Genomic DNA, 20,757 nt, shown 5'->3' on the forward strand with positions numbered 1-20,757 from the left:
CATTACCCACTGATCATTATACCCAACACAATGAGTCAATCCAGCATTTTAGACCGACTTGCAGCGCTCGACACCAATACCGTGTCCGATGCCTTGGATTTCCTCGGTCTGAAAGGAGCCACATACGGCTTACGACCACTCTGGGACTGCCCAAAGATTGTTGGACGTGCCAGCACAGTGAAAGTGGGCCCCAAGACGGATGCTGCACCCACAACCCATCTACTCACCCCGGTCATCGATGCGGTAACGACAGATGATCGCATTCTTGTCATCTCCGGCGGCATAGATGGTGTCTCATGCTGGGGCGACATCATCGCCAATGCATCGAAGCAGAAGCATATCCGTGGAACCATTATTGATGGCATGAGTCGTGACATCGATGGCAGCCGTGACGTTGGTTATCCCGTCTACGGCCGTGGCGTCACCATGATCAGCGCGCGCAATCGCTTGGTGCAGGTCGACTCCGGCACACCGCTGCAGGTGCGAGGTGTCACGGTCCACCAGGATGACTATGTGATCGCCGATCGATGTGGGACAGTGTTCGTTCCGGCTCAGCACATTGAGGAAGTCCTAGAGCTTGGCGAGCGGATTGACAGTCGCCAGACCCGGATGGTTGAGGCTGTCCGAGCCGGCCAGCCTGTGTCTGAGGTCATGCATGACAAGCAATTCGAAGCGATACGCGAAGGTACACCGTCACAGTCCACGGCACCAGCCGCGCCACCTAATAAGCGAAATCCCAAGCAAGCTAGCGCCGAGGATCAAGAGTTGGTAGCGCTGTTCGTCGACTCAGATACCCCTGGGGTCTCTGACGCGCTTGATAAACTTGGCATTCCTGGACAAGCGTTCGGCATCATGCCTTTGGCCGATTACACAAAGGTTACCGTGGGGCCGGCCTTCACCGTTCGATACGTGCCGGCCAGCGATCCACCAGGGAGCGTCGGTGATTTCATTGATGAGGTGGCCATAGGCGATGTCGTAGTCATTGACAACGGTGGTCGCACGGATTGCACTGTCTGGGGTGATATAATGACCCAATACGCTGGCTTACGAGACATCGCTGGAACGGTTATCGACGGTGTGTGCCGAGATGTAAACCGCGCGATCGACGACGACTATCCACTCTTCACGGCTGGACGTTGGATGCGAACCGGCAAGGATCGGGTTCAGGTTGGGGGTGTCAACGACTCGATCGGCATCGGCAAGGTACGGGTCAACCCTCGCGACATCGTTATCGCCGATGCCAACGGTGTCGTTATTGTCCCGCGAAATCGAGCCCGTGAGGTGGCTGAAGTCGCACGAAAGATTGAGAAGAGTGAAGCCGGTATCCGAGAAATGATCGCTGGTGGCGCTACAATCACAGAGGCACGAGAGAAACTCGGCTATCACACGCTGCAGCGCAAGGGCTAGACGGTAGCTGAACACAAGTTTTTGCGAGCTGTTGAAAACGACGTCACATGTGGCGTAAACTGCTCTGCAGAGTGGCATACGGGATTTTCACGAAACAGATTCCTCATAACTGTATGAACGGTAGCTAGACACAAAAGCTGACCCTATATATAGGAGGTTTCTAGAGACACGAGATTAAGTACATACACGATCAAGAATAAAGGCTTTATATACATTGCGAGATAGAAATCTTGGATAATTAGCTAGATCATATATGAAAATTAAAACTATTAAAATGACGGCGACGCATCAATACTAGTCGTTCAAAGGAGTTAACTCCATAGTCAACTCGATAAAACCCCCCACCTCGTCGATCTGAAACCAACTTCTACCCCATACCCTTGCGGAGAGTTTGATATGAGCTTGTGTATCGATTCTAATATAGATATAGCCTTGGGAGGGGTTCATTAGTACTTAGAACTGTGTAACGAATTCGCCCCTTTCAGTGCCACTATCAAGTTCCCGCATCGGAAATTTGTACAGATCGACACCAAATGAAAGTACAGTTACAAGCTATGTGTGTGTCTCGAGGAGATATATGCCATAACACGAATCATGATTAAGTATTGGAAGAATGAAAATATTACTCCGTTGACTATCTTTAGGGGCTTTTGCCGACATCCTGCTAGAGAACGCTTGGCGGGATCTTTTGGTTTCGCCGTCGGCATAGATCTATTTCCCCGATACTAAATCTTGCTCTGATAGCCTCAATGCGACTACTTCTAGATATAATTCCAAGGTCGTCTCGATATTAATATCGCTGTACATTGTGCCATTAGCCTTAATTGCTTCTTTCTTTGCATTCTAACTCTATCCTTTCTAGACATCTTCATAGCAACGCTTTCAGGGCTTCGGTCGATCCTTCACACAACACTCAAAACACAGAATGACATACGCATCAGCCCTAACAACCGCGATTCATAACCCGCGGTTACGCCTTCTCGATGCTCTTCGAGCGAACTCAAAGCCTATTATGACCTTTCTGGGACTTCCATCCTTTCGCACAGCCCAAATTGTAGCTCAGACCGGCGTTGATGTCAGCAATCCCCCATTTCAGTAGTTGTCATTCCCCGCTGATAACCGTAAAGGGCATCATCATCGACTGTGAGCATGGCCATATAAGCGACGACTCCATGCACAGCTCGACTGCCGCTATCGCTGCTTTGGGGGTATCGCCGCTCGTTCGTCTCAGGATGACTCACGCGGATTTGATCAAAAGAGCGTTGGATGCTGGTGCACAGTAAGTGACAACCAAACCCTACCATTCCAGTACTAAAGAGTATCACAAGCGGCATCGTTGTCCCACAAATCAATACAGCCGAAGAAGCCAGGGCCATTGTCTCTCATGCAAAATTCCCTCCCCAGGGACTTCGAGGGCAAGGCTCCGCGTTTCCAGCCATCGCTCACGACATCGATATTCCGACATACATGAAAACGGCGAACGAGACACTCATCACCTGTGTTCAAATTGAATCGAGAGCCGGGGTCGAGAACGTTGACGCCATCTGTGCTGTCCCTGGTGTTGGTTAGTGCTTGACCCTCAAATCCTATCAATAGTATTGCTAATTCCCGTCGAGATATGGTCTTTATCGGACCAAACGACCTTGCCCTATCACTCCTTGGCTATGTTCCTGCAAAAGGCACCGAGCCGGAGTTTGTCGACGCTATCGACAAGATCGTGGCGGCAGCTAGAAAGCATGGCAAATGGGTCAGCCGATTATCAAACAACGGGGGTTTGTGCAAGGAACATCTGAAAGTGTTCGATACCGTGGCAATGAGTTATGATGTTCGGGCTATTCAGAACTGGTATACAGCTGAGTTGCAAGTTGCGCGCTCGTGAGTCCTTGCTGGGTAGAAGAAAATGCGCACGTTCGCATTTCAATCACTGGGTATTCTGTGTTATGGCTCTTCATTTAATAGACGCCGGCTCGGAGAAGAAAGGACACGGAACTATTCCATACTGGGAACGATATCTCGTTACTATTATCAGTTTATGGCTGGGAGAAGGACATATGACCTTTGCGGAGGTTCATTGATTCAAGGGTCGTATACGAAGAATCCGCAACGCAAACCCACCACAAATTCGTAGAGGATGTGGATTCTTGTAATGGAGATCTACAGTGTATATAGGTGCTAGAAAAAGGACGCATAGAGTCTTTATATGGTTTATCTAGATTTAGTGTGTGGATGTATCTGTAACTGTAGATATTAAGATCACCTCACAAGTTAACTAGCCTGGTCTGACACCGTAAGAAACACAACATGAAAGTTTATAACCGACCATTTATGTTGTATTCTACCTATGCTTAAAATATATAAGTTTAGCTGTTCTTCTAGATAGCCCAATAATTAGTAATAACCATAATACAATTAGCGGGTGGCCAAAAATGACGTCCTACATATCGAAATGGTCTCACGTACCCCGCGGAGTAGAGAAGGAATTTAGACCCAACCACATAGATTGATACACCCACCGGAGTACACGAGATTATCATATCCCTCTCGATTGGACGGGTTGTATGGGGCTAGTATACGTAGTGGGCACCGGTGAAGGTCAATAACTGGGGCGGCGGGATTTTTTTTTTTTCTCTCCCCGCGGACCCGCACTTTTCCCAGGCAATTGACCTCCATAGCTGTTCGAGAATTGGATCGCAATCCAGCAACACATTAACTTCCTCGTGATATCATTGCAAAATGCCTGACAAGGACGCTGGTACACCCCGTGTCTTCCTCTACCGACACGGTATGTTCGATCACAGTGGAGTTAATCACCGCGGGGCCTTATACTGACCCCTATCCCAGGTCAGACGGAGTGGTCCAAGAACGGCCGGTACACCGGTGTCACTGAATTGGACCTCACGGAAGATGGCGAGAGTCAAGTCCTCGCGTCTGGCAAGATGATTGTTGGATCGGGCAAATTGATTGACCCGGCCCACCTGGCGCATGTCTATATCAGTCCTCGCAAACGGGCGATGCAGACCTTCGAGATTGCTTTCTCTGATGCTGCTAAGCAGGAGCTGAGAGACGCAAATAAAGTCAGCGAGACTGAAAGACTGGCTGAGTGGGGTTACGGTCTTTACGAGGGGCTGGTGACGAAGGAAATCCGGGCCCTGCGAAAGGAGCACGGTCTGGACACCGAGCAGCCATGGGATATCTGGCGCGATGGCTGCGAGGATGGAGAGTAAGTCCCTCCTCCAGGCGACTCGAGTAATTGGTTCTCCGTCTGCCATGAACAAGTTTAACCAGATTTATTAGGTCTCCTCAAGAGGTCACGGACCGCATTGACGATCTTATTAAAGAGATTCGTGCGCTGCACAAAGTCAACATGCACGGCGAAAAGCATTGTGACGTGGTGCTGGTTGCACATGGCCACTTGCTTCGCGCCTTTACCAAGCGTTGGCTTGGTTACCCCATGGAGTTCCCTCTTTCCCTGATGCTTGAACCTGGCGCTGTTGGTGTCTTGAGGTAGGAGACCCCCTTACAGCCCCGGCCGGCCATCCAGTTGGCATTTTCTGACAATTATATAGCTACCAACACCATAGCATTGATGAGCCTGCCCTCATGGTTGGATATGGATTCCCATTGGAAGAATAATGGGAGAGATTTAGACTGTATAGACCTCGGAGTATAGAGAAATGAAATTATTTGACACAAATTTCCTCCCAGGAGGAGGTTTCCTACTGCATACTGTGTAGTTCCTCTGACATTATTCGAACCTGCCAATCCCCCGCCTGAGCAACGTGCCAACACGCCATGCCGAGATTTATAATAGGGAAACAGCCACCATCGCGATCGAACTACATACAGCGGGCATACATATATAAAGATGGGTCTCTATCCAAAATCACATTAAAGGCTAGAATTGTAGAAATCTTCATAGTTTGTTACGGGAGTTCAAACCCACACCTATATATGACCAGTAGTCAATCAAGATGATACACTAACTCACCACACAGACGGTACGGTCTTTGTGGACAGTCTAGAGAGTCTCTCTTCACTGAATCTAAAACATTCAGGCAAACCTGTATCGTGCCACTCCTTTCCAAGTATGATTTTGGCAACACCTGGTGCGCAAGTAAATATACGTGCCATACCTGTTATATCTCAGTACCAAGCCTATTTCCACGAAAGGAAGAGTTAAGACTTACCATGACCATTAAACCCAGCACAAATATATTGCCCTGGCAGAGATTCGATTGCCCCAACGAACGGCACGGAATCAGTCGTCATGGCGATGATCCCAGTCCACGCATGATCCAGACCCTCTCCATGCACGGCACTCGCGCTATCAAAGTCGGGAAATATCTTGTTAAAGCTTTGGAGAGCATCTTGGACTACCTCTTTATTATAGCTCGTATCGTCTGTACTATAGACACTAGCTCGTGTTTCCTCACTGAGGGTAGGGTTTGACCGCGATACACCCAGCACCAGTGTACCATCATTCTGCCTTTGGATCAAGGAGTAAAAATGGTGTAGACTATAACGCAGAGAAAAGGTATTCTGAAGGGCATTCTCTGCGGCGAACGAGGGTGTTGGGATCAGACTATGCGCCTGAGCGCGGTTCGGCTGTATACAAGGCTCCAGGTGTGGTAGCAAAAGCGCAGCATGAGCGTTCGTGCAGTGGACTACCCGCTCTGTTGTTACGACTCCCCGCGGAGTATGCACATCCCAGAGCCCTGGCTCCGACTCGTTGCGCCTTAGTTCAGTAGCTGGGCAAAACGTGAACAACTTCCCGCCGTGTGATACAACCGCCTGGAGAAGAAACTGTGCGAGCTTTGCTGGATGACTGGATCCAGCTGGCCACTCATATGCTGCGACGGCGCCTTTCACTTTCGTCCTAGTTTGCGCTTCTTGGCCTTCATAGAACTTGATATGTGAAACATCGCCTCCTGCACTTTTGTACGCATCAAAGCTTTCGGCCTCGTACGCTGCAAACTCGGAGGTCATGCATACGTCGAATGTTGTGGTGAGATTGAAGTCGCACTGGACGCTGTGTTTCTTGGTGAACTCGTCTACCTTTTCGAGCACCAGGCGCTCATTGGCAATTATCTTTAAAGCTTGTTCCTCTCCATGGACCTTTGCATATGCACTGAATCCTCGGAATGCATCTATTGTTGGATTAATAATTGAATAGATCAAGTGAAAACGCAGTTCGGATGCGCACCTGGTCGTACATGTCCTGCATTTCGGGAGCTGGCACCGCTTGCTGCCTCTCGCGCCTCAAGGATTATGATATCCTCCCCCTTGATGCCAGCCTCAATAAGGTCGAACGCCGTAAGACCGCCAGAGATCCCGGAGCCAATCACTACATACTTCGACCTAGAAGGGACCGGTATGCTTTGGTTGGCATGTAGCAGGGGAAATGCACGGGTAGTTCGCTGCCAGAAACTGAGGCAGGGGTTTTTGTGAGGTAAACTCCTGCTAGAGCCATCTCGAGACGAGGCGGACATGATTGCGTGAATGTAGATAAGGGTCAATAGTAAGTCGTATTGATTACGCCGAGGCTGTGTGAAGCTTGAGATATGCTTAGCCACGGGTGGTTTCCAACGTGGTAGCTTGGCGGATATATAGTAGAAACCTCGGGGATAATTTTGGATTGCGATAACGGCCGCCACTAGTGGTCGATTACTACAACTGTCTTGTCATCGTATAAAGGACGTGTTAAAGTTGGGATTAACCTTGAGAGCTCGCTGATCGGGTCGGCTATCGCTTGGACCTGCAATGTGCTCCGTGCACGCTGATAGCAGTGACTTGAGCGGGGTATTTTCAAGTCGTCCCAGCAGTCTTGGCCATGGAATCCTGCCGAGAGAATACGGGGTATGTGGCGACCAGCCTCACCATTGGTGGTCATCGCCGTCTCTTATCACGCTTAATCTGTTGATTTCTCCCCGGCGGTCACACGTCCAAAAGCGGCATTTGCTCCTGCAAGGGGATCGGCCGTGATATGAGTCGTGGTGGTGGAGCTTCGTATCGCACCTGCACCACGTGGTTCATGAAGATAGCCAGCAATAAATTAGAGAGCTCTTCTCTCCGACGGGGCGGTGATTTCTTTTGTCGATTTGGTTTCCCTGAGAACAGCCATGGTGTCCTTTAAGTTTGGTCGCACGGCGTTGGCAAGGCATCATGTTCGCTCCCCAGACGAGAAGGCGCTTGTCCGACGACTGGATATATTTCTGCTAACGTTTGGTTGTATTTCTCAAGGTAGGCGACGTGGATCATATCGGATAGCACGACAGGACTAAAAACAGTATGCAGTGATCAAATACCTGGACCAGCAGAACATCAACAATGCCTACGTTTCCGGCATGAAGGAAGACCTCAATCTCCTCGGAAACGAGCTGAATCTGTGTGTAAAATGAACGATCACCATATTCGGAATGCAGCTAACTTCTTCAGCTTCACGACATACTTCAATGCCGCCTACTGCGTCATGCTCATCCCCTCTCAGATCATTCTGACCTACGTACGGCCCAGTTTCTGGCTGCCTGGTCTAGAGATCGCCTGGGGGGTTCTAACCGGACTGATCGCTATGTGCAACAGCGCGAAACAAATATATGTTCTGCGAGTCTTTCTCGGTCTCTGTGAAAGTAGCGCCTGGCCTGGCATGATGACCTTATTCAGTAGGTCAATCCACTTCCCGTTTTCGTGATCTCTGCCATGCAATTATAAGCCAAGGCCAACAGGATATAGTGTACTGGTACACCCCCACCGAGCTTGCGAAACGCATGGGATTTTATCAGTCGTGTCAAGCTGCTGGACAGATGATGTCGGGTGCTTTACAAACTGCCATCACCAACACCATGGAGGGACACCATGGCCTGGCAGGTTGGCGGTGGTTGTTCGTTATTAACGCCATCATCACTGTAGTATGGGGATTCTTAGGGTTCTTCATGATTCCTGATCTGCCAAACAGGCCAAATCCCCGTGCATTCTGGTTTAAGAAAGTGCATGCCGAACTCTCCATGGAGCGACTAGCACGTAACGGCCGCGCGGAGCCGAAGAGGATGACATGGGCTGGTGTCAAGCGCACATTTTCTGGCTGGGTGGTCTACTTCGTTGCGGTCTTATATATCGCAACCGTACTGGGAACGTACGGCTACGTCTATTTTTCGCTCTTCCTGAAAGCTCTCAAAAGACCGGACGGCAGCCCCAGATGGAGCGTATCCCAGGTCAACGCGATTCCCATCGGCGGCTCAGCCATCAACGTCGTCTTCGTATGGGTGTGGGCCTTACTCTCCGACTTTCTGGAGACGAGATGGACACTCATCGTCCTACAAGGCATCATCGGAATAATCCCGTGTATCATCATGAGCATCTGGACGCGACATCCTACATCGGTCGACGTATCCGCCGCATACGCGTCGTATTTCATCGCACACACCTGCCTCGGTACTGCGCCGCTCATCTTTGCCTGGCTTTCTGATCTCATCCCACAAGACCCTGAAGCGCGCTCTCTCGTCGTCGGCGTTGCGGTGGCTGGATACTATGCGATTTCGGCGTGGTCGCAAGTCCTGGTTTGGCCCGCGTCTCAGGCCCCCTATTATAGATACGGCTGGCAGAGTGCTCTTGCGTTGTTGGTTCTTGTCATCATCATGACTTGTGTTCTGCGCTTTATCGATGTGCGATACTTGTTGCCGAAGCGTGTGGCTTTTCAGAATGCGCTCGATGCCGAGGTGGTGGCTGGTGGCTCATTGAAGAATGATGAAGAACGGCCAGGGGATGCAGACTGGAAGAAGACGCCGACTACGAGGGTGGATGAGTAAAGATAAATCTACTGTAACCATTCCTAGACATGTTAAATATGTGTATAAAAGCAATTATTTAGCTCTCACCGTACTAAAGCTTGTATGAGATGTTTCTACCGTCCGCAATGGTTCGCATAGGGTATTCTGACTACGCCATTGTGGGTTTAATTCAAAGCCCCCGCGGTTGTCAGCTAGAGTACAACCATACTAAATCTGTATGTGAAGCAAAGCACGAATCGCTGAGCCTCCGAGGGGTGTAGCTCAATATACTGACTACGCTCAGTCACGTCTTCGGGCCAGATAAGGGTGAAAGGCGAATAGCCTCATGAGAATATCCTTTCGATCACACTGGGCCAGGAGTGTGGCAGTTTACTCCCCCTACATATAACGCAAAAGATTGAACTCTCCAGGCTTGAAAGGCTCATCATGCTATGTATATGACGTGGTTCTGTTTACCTCAATAGTGAGGTCAGGCAAACCCATCTGACTTGGTTTAACTGGCTTCTACACTCATTGCTGCTCGCGGCTGGACAGTGTCTCATTACCTGTCCACGAGGATGAGCTTGCAATCGTGACGGGTAGGCTTGCGGGACACGGTTCGTGCCACCCATCCAGCCTGAGTATCAACTTTACAGGCTTGCCATGCTCTACCTTTTATTGCCGAATGACGTGCATACGTGGACGAGTTCCGGCTCAGTATGTTCTCCGAGGTACCTCATGCAAACCAAATGCTTGACATTCGCGGTCTTGGACATCTGAGGTCCCGCCATCAGTGATGAGTGTCGTCGTCTGGTGATGGTTGGCCATGATACATATTAAATGTTCACGCATCAGTTGGACTTTTGTTCTGATGAGTTGAGATTCAAAAGTCTGACTTGATGAGTCATGGAAGCAAGAAAGAAAGAAAGCCAGAATGATAGAAAGAAGGGAGAGGGAAAACCGTGTTCTTAAAAGGCGGTTTGTATTCAATCCCGCCGCGAGTTGGTAGTTCCTTTGGTGCATACAATACATTGTCTCATTAACTGCTCTCCTTGATCAGTGCATTTATTCTAGCACAGATAACTATTCCCCGGGGATCAGTACTGGATGGAACCCTACCGACGGTCTGATATATGATTGTAACAGATGACCCTTTTAATGGATGAATAGCTTCCTTGGTTCACCTCTTAGGCTTGATTCCATGCATAAAGTAGACGACTGAATTTCTCTTATTTTTCCTGTCCTTGCTCATCCACTCTCTGCCAACCGCACTACCGAGGATGATCGATCACCGAGATGCAGATGTGATATAGTACGTGCATTGTACGACAGAGTGCAAGTTAGCCACCAGATCAATAAGCTGATCTAATCATGTAGCACATTACATTCATATATGACTAGAATTATTCAAAGTCTATTCATGAAAAACTGTACTCAGGAGTACGATCTGAAGATCCAAGTCTCAATGCTTAGTCACTTCTAAATTCCCATTCAGGAAGTATTTCCATCACGTCACGTGTCTGCCCTAGGTAGTCGAAAAGAGACAGCAATTCTCCATCCCTTGCTCCTGTTGATATCAGATCATATTCCAGAATGCTAAAACCTGAGATGAACCCCCTGATCGACATTGAACACAAAGCAGAATCACCAGCCCACCCATTGACCCCATCGTGCGATCTATTACTTCGCGACCCACATTGAAAGCGAATAAACCCTCAGAAAGGAAGGGATTGACCACTCAACTCGGCATTTAATCAGCTACGCAGCGCAAAAATGGAGAAAGTTGACGAGCCATCGCACGACTGAATGAATCTAGGATCGGTACAGTAAATGCCATCCCAGCCACCAAATGATTTCAGATTTTCTGCACAAATGAGATGAGAAAGGAGTTCATTCCCTTGCATGACGCTAATCTGGATTTAAATTTTGATGGTCCTCGCTCGGTGGTGTATTTTTATTATTTGGTCCCTGTCTCTGTGTGTTTGACCCGAGAAACACGATTGCATCTTGATGTTTAAGATGCGGTTTTCGCTGTTGTCGTTGGCTTGGGCGTTCCAGGCTGCTGCTACGATCTTGGAGAATGGGCAGGAGAGGCTGAACCCTTATCCTGGGCAAGCTGAGGAAGTTTCTGTTGATGATACCTGGAAGAGATACGGGGCCGACGCGTCGGAGATCTCGTATAAGGGGCGGTGGGATAGTACTTATACTTCTTGTGAGTGATAGAGTTGTGTCATGCTCGAGATTTGATGCTAATCGATTTCATTAGGGTGGTCGTATGTTTCAGCTATTCTTTCCTGGTGACGATAGCTAATTGAGTCAGCGTTCCTGGTGTCAAGTTTGGATTTACGGGCGACAAGGTAGAGTTGTACTGCTTCTTGGGTTTGAGCTCTATCGGTGGCTGACATTATCAATAGCTTGCAGTGAGCTTTGGTGAAAACACGTCCAAAAATGTGCTTGTCGCCTATCGGTATGCTTCACCCTGGGTTATTTATGCGACTGTTTCTGATTTTATAGGATCGGTGGGCTTGACTGGGAGTTCTCGAACGTTACAGCCAATTCAGCCTATCAGTTTGTGAAGCCTGGATCGTCGGCACTGAATGAAACAGAGTATGCGGATGACAAGACATTTGAAATGCGAGGTATGTTGATAGGATTGAACATTGTACGTGCGAATACTGATCGACTTAGTCACGAATTGGGGCTATGGATAAGTTTTATCGGCTCGACCTACATTCTCGCTGCTTACAATCTACACAGTTCAAATCGACGGCGTGTCTGTTGCTTCGGATGCGCGGTTGGTAAAAGCCGCAGAGTTCAACAGGACGGTGGAAATCATTGGAGATTCGTCAGTTTGCAAGATTCTCTGGAGACGACCTAAAGATTTTACTAACTATCGACTGGAAGGCTCGCATCAGGGCAGTACGCTACTTACGAGGGTCTTGCCTCGTGGGGCTTCAACTTCGCAGCTGGTTTGGGCAATGCTGAATATACCATAGCAGTATGTGAGCATCTTGTTCAAGATAATACCGCCATCCTAACCAGCGCAGGCGTACCCCGGAATATGCTTGGTAGACAAGCAATGTTATGGTGGCGATGCTCGCGGCATGGTATATCGCCCGTTCCCCACGAAATGATTATTATTGACCATCCACCGCAGACGTATCAATGGTCCCATGCTTCAGACGTAGGCGACCGTGCGAATGCGGCCTTCGGTGATAAACCCGAATCATGGAATTTCACCGCTCATCGTGCGGCCGACCTGGTGATCATCAACCTGGGCACGAACGACGGTAGGGCCATAAACAATATTCCCAGCGACGATTACTACCAGAGCTACGTTAAAATGGTGGAGAACGTGCATGGCGTCTGGCCTGATGCACAGATCGTCCTCATGGTACACCCCCATTCCCATGTTTCGCTCGGTTTATACTGATTTCAATAGTCCCTCTGGGGTAATTTCGTCAAGGAAGGCTCAACCTGGGTACAGAAACCGATGTATGAGTCTGAAGTTCAGAAGGTATACCAGCATTTCGAAAAGGATGGATACGTGCATTACTTCGACACAAAGGGTATCCTGCAGCACAACGATATCTCCCCGGGCGGCCATCCAACGGATGTCGGTCATCTGAAAGTTGCAAGCCATCTCATGCAGTGGACAAAGATCAAGCTTGGATGGGAATTTGGAGCCACCGGACCAGAGGTGCAGCATGACACCACTTATTGGAATAACCAAGCGAGCTATAAACGGTCGGTCTTCTCTGGCCTATTCATCTAATCCCCAGTCATTATGTTATAGAACACACACACACGTTCCCGGAGAATAGATAATGACATCGCAGACGCAGGTCCGCGGAGACGCCGGCCCTGGTAACCAGAGCACAATATCTCGTGTCCAAGTTGGCTTCTAGCGCTAGTATTCTCTACCAAGTTTACAATGTATTTTAAGGATGTAGGATAACGACTTTCATGCTGACACGACAAGATCATCAAGAGACAATGCGAGCCACTTGTAAGAAAATGCCAACATATTGGTATCGATTGCTGTGGGTATTTAGAGGCAGCTACCGACGCGAGCACCTGGATGATTGGCCCTGAAGGACTTGCCACGGCTGGGGTTTAATACCCTAAGAAAATGTGAAGGCCTGGATCGCTGGCGACCAGTCTACGAGTTGGACATTTTTTTGTATTGAAGTTGCGATTATATGGTGGAACAACTGCTTGCATTAAAGTAGACGGTGTTCCCATTTGCCGGGTAGAACAAGAAATTCGCAATGGACGGAAAGGATCTATACGAGTCCTATGATGTAAGGACTAGCCGCTTTCCTCTAGCGGGATTGGCAGCCGAAGTCTTCGCATTCGCTGTCTGTCGACCATCTCACTGGACTCTCGGTGCCCTAACTGATGGAGACAACTGGCTTCTGGCATTCATTTTCCCAAGAGGATCAAAGCCCACTGTGTTACCTTCGACATGGGATTTCTAGCTAGTCTTCTACAGAGAAACGTAGAAACGCCGTTAGCATACATGATAAGACCGCCACGGCCGCAATATATATACTACCGGAAACCTTATCATACCACTTAGTCGTGGGAGTTTGTTGGGTTCCATACTACACAGTACTACCTTAATCCACTAAAACTTAGAGACACATGGGCGCGACCAAGGCTAAGCACGGATGGGTTAATTAGCAACGAGTTTAAGGCTCTGGAGCTTATTTCGACCTCCATGCGGCAAACCGTGTGGTAAATCTTCACACCATATGTTGAGATAGATTGTTAGAAAATTCATATTATTAGGCTTCTAACTGAACCTCAAATGACCACTTCTAACATGATGTGGCTAAAAAAAACTACCCACAGGAGACGTGGTGCCACAATTGCATTTCCAAGGTAAGCCGTAGTTGCACCCATTTCCAAAACCCGACAAAAGCCGAGAATGACCGCAGCGGCCGATCGACATCTATCGGCCTTTACGACCACCGAACACCGGACCGAGTCCGTGAGACAGGCACATACTAAACTTGATCGCTCGAATAAATGCAGATTACTCCGTGTCGTACGGAGTGGTTCCCGATGGACAATTCAGTTCGTGTAACTCACCGTCGGTGCTCGGGGCCCGCAGCGTCCGATATCGATCGGACAGAGGCATCACGTATAAATAGACACCATGTTGCTATGTACCTCGATCGATATACAACTGTTTCTACGATATATCTTCAGTAAACTACTGATTCCTACTACTTATAAAGGGAATGGCCCAAATCAGACGACTTCCCCCGTCCCTAACGACAAAAACTACTCTCTTCTCCGCGCTTGCTGTCTTCGGTATCGGCGCCTATTGCGCTCGATCTTATCTTCTTCCCCAGGCTCACGCGGAATCAGACGAGCCGCCCGTCATGTTCTCCGGGTTCGGGCTTACGACTCTACGCCTGCAGAGCGTCAAGGCTGTGAACCATAATACGAAGCGGCTTGTATTTGAGTTTCCGGACAAGAATGCTAGGAGTGGGTTGTCGTTGACTTGTATGTTCTCTTTCAGAGGCTCTCTCTCTGCATAATGGGGGAGACATTATGCGATAGTTTGCTAATATATGCCAGCGGCACTACTTACACTCTCCCGACCGACTGGACGGTGGCTACCCGTTATCAGACCATATACTCCAATCGGTGATCTAAGTGAGTGATTCGACTCCTCCAGTATCCACGTCTATACTAGACTAGACAATAGCTAAGAACAAGAAACAGACCAACAAGGATCCCTAGAACTAATGGTAAAACAATACCCCAACGGCAAAGCAAGCACCCACATCCACTCCCTCGTCCCCGGGGATACCCTTACCTTCCTCACAGCCCTCAAGGGCTTCTCCTGGGTTCCGAACCAATACCCCCAGATCTATGCTATAGCCGGCGGAGCTGGCATAACCCCAATCTACCAGCTTATTCGGGGCATTTTGGATAACCCGAACGATAAGACAAAGATTAAGCTCGTCTTCGGGGTGAATAGTGAGCAGGATTTGCTGCTCCGGGAGGAACTGGAGGAGTACAAGAGGCGGTTTCCTGGGCGGTTTGAGTATGTTTACACGGTTAGTCGGTTGGAGGGGGAGAAGGAAGGATTGAGGAAGGGATATGTTACTGAGGAGCTTCTGAAGGGGGTTGTTGATGGGAAGGGCGAGGGTGCGAAGGTATTTGTTTGTGGGCCGCCAGCCATGGAGGAGTCGTTGGTTGGGAAGAGGGGGATTTTGAATAGGCTTGGGTTTGAGAAGGGGCAGGTTTTCAAGTTTTAGCCTTTCCCTTCTATCCTTTTTGTTCCTTTGGTTTTTTCTCGGGTATACCTGTTTGCATAGAATGGTCGTTTGAGGTGCTTAGGTTTATGGCAATCTGTACACTACTGAAATTGGTTTGCTCTTATGGGTTGATATATACTTTAACAGTATAGATTGTTGAAGGAGGGTGAATATATGCAATGATGTCTACAACGGATCTATGTATGCAATCTTGACCCCTCAATGACTCGCGCATAGCGAGCACAGGTGGCTGAGAAGAACATGTTCCCTGCAGCGGAGACAATTAGACCCCGAGCGCATGTTAGCTGCGACTTTGGAGCACCCGGAAGCAGACGTTCGTATTCCTCGTTCATCTGGCGTTCTACATCCCAGATAAGTTGGCGAACAATCGCCTTTGCGGAATCTTCAGAGATATTCATCAAGCGCTGAACGACTCGAACGGCGTTGAGGACCGAAGCGCCATGCTTCTGTTCTGCGACTGCTTCTTTGGCATAGGAGTACAGATCATTGGTCAGTAGGAAATGCCTTTCACAGAGTGATCTGAGACGCGCGACGGCTTCGAAATCAGCGTCGGAAAAGGAAACATTGCAAGCGAACTCCATACTGCGGAACACGGCACTGGGAGGGTCAGTGTCGCTCGTTGTAAATCAGTCATCAGACGTACTATGCTCCCACATCACCCGCCCGATACGACATATAGTCCTCTAATGTGGGAAACGTCTCAGGGGGTGTCTGTTGAGTCGCCGATGTCCAGGATATGACGCTTTCCAGCAATCGTTTCCCCTGGACAAGATCTTCCGAAAGGATCTCTTTGGCCAACATATTGTAGACTGTATATTCCGGTCCTTGTTCCTCTTTCCCCTCGATATGACTGGGGATCATCATCACTCGCTGCAGTATCTAGGTTAGCGTTCCGCTTCAACAACCCGAATCGACGTAGACGGATCATACATTCCCGGAATCAACTAGATCTGCCGAAAATTTAGCCAAAAATAGTCAACCAATATCCACACGTTCAATCACCATCGCTCACGAAGAAGAACACGTAGAGCTTTGCGAGGACCTTCATCCTCGTCAAGTTGCCCATTGGTGCCGTATTTACCAGTAGTGAGACTGCCGCGTCGATCATTGCCTCAATATATTTCGCTTGATAACTTCCCGGTCGTTGTGCTAGAAGTTCTTGGGTATATGCCCTTGTCGTCTCCTCCATTTCTTCCCAGTATTTCGACTGAAAGCAGGAAGGGAAGGAGGTGGGCCATGGGACACCGAGACTCGGCGGGACAATGGAATTGGCGTGCTGGAAATTGGGGAGCGAAACATTTTCAGGGCGTAGGAAGGAGAATAGATTGGATGGTCGATTTGTGGCCGCAATGTTGACTGGGTCGAAGGCATACTGGATGTTCCTCGTGCAACTCCGTGGGAGACGCTCCTGGTTGAACTCTCTAATGTTCTGCGACGTGTGGTAGCGGTGTTTGAGAATGGGATACAATCCAAAACATATTGATGATTGATATATCCGTATCGAAGATTGTCTCGACAAGGCTCTTGGGAAGATTGTTGTTATCATTCTCTCGAAAGCCAAACAGAAGCAAACGACGCCGGCGTGCCTCAGGCTGTCGTGCACATCGCGAAGTTGCGCTTTACCCGAATCAGAAACTGCCGGTATTTGCCGCCTAGCACTCTCTATTACCCTCAATGTTGGACCGATGTTAATGTGTAGTTCAGAAAACATTCTTCACCAACCTTAGATTCGGATTATAAGCACACCGAAGTTATTCTGAGTAGTTGATCTGGATCCAGACCTGGAAATCGGTTCAAGTACAACAAAACCAAGCAGCAGCGTCTATAATAGTAGTACTAGTGTGGAGACGGCGACCTTATGGGGTATCTCCTGATAGGGCAAGCCAGGTGATCCTGCTATTATTCCTTTGTTTGTAGTTCCTTTGGATGGACTTGCTCCTTTACGCACTCGACCTTGTCTTCCTGTTTCGTAGATACATATGACGAATACTTCTTAATTGTGTTCATCGTCTTTTGCTCCTTCGATCGTTGTGTTGTATAAGAAAAAATACCCCAATAAGCAGATCAGAGCGCTGCCCCCGGTAGTACCGCTTAGGGGTCAACTATAGCAGTAACCACACTCGCCTTGGAGACTGGACTGTCACTGCTTTATCTCGCTTTTCACTCTTCCATCTCATGAGATCTGGTGAGTCTGACTTCACTACCAGTTTCCACGATATCGAATTTGACCGTGCTCTCTAAGAGAACTAACCAATCTACTATCAATCACAACTCGAGATGAATATCAATACGCGATAATGAGCGCCTACTCGCCCACACTGAGCGAATTCCAACTGAAAGGCGAGCTGGAAATTCATATTTTGCCTCGATACAGTAGAGCGGATATAAGAAATGCATACTGGGTCCGTATACTCGCCTGTAGTCGCGCCATGCTACTAAGAATATCGGAATTCCGAACCTCCCGAGAACATCATTCCCGAAGACTATCAAAACTGTACCGCGAACCATGCCACAGCGTCCCCCCCGCAAGAAGGCTTGCAATAGCTGCACGAAATCGAAAGTTCGTTGCAGTCTCGAAAAACCTGCCTGTTCGCGGTGTAGGTCGACGGGCCGCGTCTGCGAATATTCTGCCTCAGCGTTGACCCGAGACTCTCCTCCTGGAGAAAGGGGTCTTACAGCAGACGCTGGGGCTGCATATCCCAGCTCGGCAGTATATTCGACACCTTGTTTTGATTCAACGTCTACCATGCCTATTCCTCTGCCTTTTGCCAGTACTCCTTCGAGTACGGCCTGGAGCCCGTCTAGTCACTTTCATGTACGGAGACAAGCTGCCAATGGCTGGAGAGACGGAGATGGACTTGATTTTCGAGCAGTCGATTTAGTACCGAGTGCTACTGCGGAGGATATTCGGGATCGCTGGTTGAGACCTTATATTCTGCCGCCCTTGGGGCAAGATGAGGTACCCAAGGTTTACCACCCTTTTACGTTGCAGTACATTTCACGGATATTGAGCACTTATCCACGGTTCATGCTGAAAGACAAGGATGTTCCTCCCATACTTCATCGCTCACAAATTGAAAGGAAAGAATTACCTCGATCGCTTGCAAACTGCTACAGTCTGGTCCGAATGTGGGAACAGGCGGTACCAGGAAGTGAGATTATGGTAATAAGTACGCTCGAAAAGGAAATGGAACGACTGGCTGAAGAGGTACCTCTACACGTTGAAATGCTCTTTGTGACATTGTAGGAAGTTAATAGTTCCAGCACCCTGAGAATGACTACGAGCTTCTCTCAGCCTTCCAAGCCTACTTACTGTATACAATCATGCTGTACTTCTCCCCTCGAGGTGTTCATCCCTTGTCAATGATAAGATGATGATCACCCTCATGGAGATGGCCTTCCGGACTGCTCGGAATGGCCTCTTCTGCGCCGCAGAATTAGCCCACGCTCGGCCGACGTGGGAGTCCTGGATTGTGGTCGCCGCGAAGCGACGCGCAGTCTTCACTATGTACCTTTTCAGCAGCGTATACAATGCAGACAGGCTACTTCCGAATTTCGTGGCAGATGAGATGAGAGGGGTGTATGCACCAGGCAATAAGGCATTATGGGAAGCCGAAGACCGAGAAACGTGGAACAGGGAATATGATAGACACCTCTTACAGTGGGAGGATGGGATGTTGGAGATCTCGGAATTATGGAGATCAGCGGAGACAGGCTCAGCTGAGCGCAGGGAAAGACTCGAGCGGTGGGTGCAGTCGGCGGATGAGTTCGGGATGATGCTATTCGCAGTCTGTGTCCATATCCATGGTTGTTAATGGAGGTGCCCAGGTTTAGGGATTACTGTATTTAAACTTATTCTAATTCTATCTCTAGCAATACAATCTATTACATATAAAATATACAGCTATTTCTCAGTACTCTTTGTATTTAGGAGCTAGATTTTATGGAGAAATATATAAAATATATATATTTCTTAGTATTTATACTAATTTCTTATATATAAATACAGAAATATTAAATACTCGGGATTAAAACAGGAATTCTGCTGGCAGAAATCGATAAGAACCCCGCCATAGTCGGAATTCCGTCTCGGAATCCCAAGGTCTCCACTACGCCCCTCCCGAGCTTGTCTACTATATAAACGCTCCCGAGTTCTACCTTCATCCTAACATTCAGCAACCTTAATAGTAACAAAGTAAGGCAATCTATTACAACAATCACAATGGGAGTCTATACAACCGATCACTCAACCTCTGTTCTTCAGACTCACAATTGGCGCACTGCGTCCAATTCCACGGCATACCTTCTCCCACATATAACCCCAACCTCCAAGATTCTCGATATCGGCTGCGGTCCTGGCTCAATTAGCGTTGATTTCGCCAGCCGTGCACCCCAAGGTCATGTTACCGGAATTGAATATGTACCCGACCCCCTGGATCAGGCCCGCGAGCTGGCATCCTCAAAAGGGGTGACGAACATTGAATTCCGAGTGGGGGATATCCACTCCCTCGATTTCCCCGACAACACCTTCGATATTGTCCACGTCCATCAGGTGCTACAGCATATTGCAGACCCAGTCAAAGCCTTGCAGGAAATGCGGCGCGTTGTGAAACCCGGTGGACTCGTCGCAGCACGGGAATCTTCGGTCATGACTTGGTATCCCGAAAACAAGGGCATTGAGGCATGGCTTGACATCACTACACGGATGGCGAAGGCTAAAGGGGGCAATCCACATCCGGGGCGAGTAATTCATGTCTGGGCTGAGGAGGCTGAATTTGAGCAGTCTAAAATTCAGAAGAGCACGGGCTCGTGGTGCTTTAGTACCCCTGAGGAGAGACAATACTGGGGTGGATCGATGGGAGCAAGAGCGAGGTCCTCTGGGTTTGCGACGACGGCTCTCGAGGAGGGATTTGCGACGAAGGAGGAATTAGAAAGCATCTCCGAGGGATGGAAGGAGTTTGTGGATGCGGAGCAGGGCTGGTTCGGAGTGCTGCATGGTGAGATTTTGTGCCAAAAGTGATCTGTCTTTTGAATCTAGTCGTGTCCATTGCTCGACAGGAAGCAATATTGTACAGAGGTAAGCGTGAAGGTGCATATGATCGCGAGGAACAATGAGTTACTATATTTACTAGGATATTTTACGATAATGTGATATCGCTGATGAGTACTATCCTGAAAATGCACGTTCAGATTGGGGTTGACATGCAATATATCGCATGAGAGACCTGGGTACGCTTTATATTTGAGATTCCAGACCCTTGGGATGGGAGAGACCGGGAAAATAGTTC

General features: G+C 48.7%; 11 protein-coding genes across 11 annotated transcripts; 9 read left to right on the top strand and 2 right to left on the bottom strand.

Moving 5' to 3' along the window:
• Positions 1-30: 30 nt before the first annotated feature.
• ABOM_007402 (RraA family protein) lies at positions 31-1,407 on the top strand (the record flags this gene model as incomplete). The annotated part of the gene is made up of 1 exon (XM_022534531.1): positions 31-1,407. One exon carries the CDS (start codon positions 31-33, stop codon positions 1,405-1,407), a length of 1,377 nt encoding a protein of 458 aa, XP_022388455.1.
• A 925-nt stretch (positions 1,408-2,332) lies between these two features.
• On the top strand, positions 2,333-3,286 carry ABOM_007403 (HpcH/HpaI aldolase family protein; the record flags this gene model as incomplete). Its single annotated transcript, XM_022534532.1, has 4 exons — positions 2,333-2,482; positions 2,535-2,686; positions 2,736-2,971; positions 3,024-3,286. 4 exons carry the CDS (start codon positions 2,333-2,335, stop codon positions 3,284-3,286), a joined length of 801 nt encoding a protein of 266 aa, XP_022388456.1.
• Positions 3,287-4,140: 854 nt separating this feature from the next.
• Positions 4,141-5,040, top strand: ABOM_007404 (histidine phosphatase family protein; the record flags this gene model as incomplete). Its single annotated transcript, XM_022534533.1, has 4 exons — positions 4,141-4,189; positions 4,249-4,627; positions 4,702-4,911; positions 4,974-5,040. 4 exons carry the CDS (start codon positions 4,141-4,143, stop codon positions 5,038-5,040), a joined length of 705 nt encoding a protein of 234 aa, XP_022388453.1.
• A 351-nt stretch (positions 5,041-5,391) lies between these two features.
• ABOM_007405 (NAD(P)/FAD-dependent oxidoreductase) lies at positions 5,392-6,896 on the bottom strand (the record flags this gene model as incomplete). The annotated part of the gene is made up of 3 exons (XM_022534534.1): positions 5,392-5,540; positions 5,595-6,554; positions 6,611-6,896. The coding sequence occupies 3 exons, from the start codon at positions 6,894-6,896 to the stop codon at positions 5,392-5,394; spliced, it is 1,395 nt and encodes a 464-aa protein (XP_022388454.1).
• Positions 6,897-7,526: 630 nt separating this feature from the next.
• On the top strand, positions 7,527-9,209 carry ABOM_007406 (putative allantoate permease; the record flags this gene model as incomplete). Its single annotated transcript, XM_022534535.1, has 4 exons — positions 7,527-7,647; positions 7,702-7,792; positions 7,843-8,066; positions 8,137-9,209. 4 exons carry the CDS (start codon positions 7,527-7,529, stop codon positions 9,207-9,209), a joined length of 1,509 nt encoding a protein of 502 aa, XP_022388451.1.
• Positions 9,210-11,189: 1,980 nt separating this feature from the next.
• On the top strand, positions 11,190-12,945 carry ABOM_007407 (SGNH/GDSL hydrolase family protein; the record flags this gene model as incomplete). The annotated part of the gene is made up of 10 exons (XM_022534536.1): positions 11,190-11,382; positions 11,437-11,443; positions 11,491-11,527; positions 11,585-11,637; positions 11,685-11,809; positions 11,928-12,015; positions 12,075-12,168; positions 12,218-12,277; positions 12,328-12,564; positions 12,613-12,945. 10 exons carry the CDS (start codon positions 11,190-11,192, stop codon positions 12,943-12,945), a joined length of 1,227 nt encoding a protein of 408 aa, XP_022388452.1.
• A 1,474-nt stretch (positions 12,946-14,419) lies between these two features.
• Positions 14,420-15,448, top strand: ABOM_007408 (cytochrome b5 reductase family protein; the record flags this gene model as incomplete). The annotated part of the gene is made up of 3 exons (XM_022534537.1): positions 14,420-14,687; positions 14,763-14,840; positions 14,910-15,448. 3 exons carry the CDS (start codon positions 14,420-14,422, stop codon positions 15,446-15,448), a joined length of 885 nt encoding a protein of 294 aa, XP_022388459.1.
• A 197-nt stretch (positions 15,449-15,645) lies between these two features.
• Positions 15,646-17,180, bottom strand: ABOM_007409 (terpene synthase family protein; the record flags this gene model as incomplete). The annotated part of the gene is made up of 4 exons (XM_022534538.1): positions 15,646-16,066; positions 16,113-16,339; positions 16,400-16,419; positions 16,472-17,180. 4 exons carry the CDS (start codon positions 17,178-17,180, stop codon positions 15,646-15,648), a joined length of 1,377 nt encoding a protein of 458 aa, XP_022388460.1.
• Positions 17,181-18,215: 1,035 nt separating this feature from the next.
• On the top strand, positions 18,216-18,716 carry ABOM_007410 (C6 finger domain protein; the record flags this gene model as incomplete). The annotated part of the gene is made up of 1 exon (XM_022534539.1): positions 18,216-18,716. One exon carries the CDS (start codon positions 18,216-18,218, stop codon positions 18,714-18,716), a length of 501 nt encoding a protein of 166 aa, XP_022388490.1.
• Positions 18,717-18,855: 139 nt separating this feature from the next.
• Positions 18,856-19,284, top strand: ABOM_007411 (C6 finger domain protein; the record flags this gene model as incomplete). Its single annotated transcript, XM_022534540.1, has 1 exon — positions 18,856-19,284. One exon carries the CDS (start codon positions 18,856-18,858, stop codon positions 19,282-19,284), a length of 429 nt encoding a protein of 142 aa, XP_022388489.1.
• Positions 19,285-19,691: 407 nt separating this feature from the next.
• ABOM_007412 (class I SAM-dependent methyltransferase) lies at positions 19,692-20,489 on the top strand (the record flags this gene model as incomplete). The annotated part of the gene is made up of 1 exon (XM_022534541.1): positions 19,692-20,489. The coding sequence occupies one exon, from the start codon at positions 19,692-19,694 to the stop codon at positions 20,487-20,489; it is 798 nt and encodes a 265-aa protein (XP_022388491.1).
• Between the last annotated feature and the right edge of the window lie 268 nt (positions 20,490-20,757).

This window comes from Aspergillus bombycis, assembly GCF_001792695.1.
Source record: "Aspergillus bombycis strain NRRL26010 chromosome Unknown contig00051, whole genome shotgun sequence".
NCBI classification, from domain to species: domain Eukaryota; kingdom Fungi; phylum Ascomycota; class Eurotiomycetes; order Eurotiales; family Aspergillaceae; genus Aspergillus; species Aspergillus bombycis.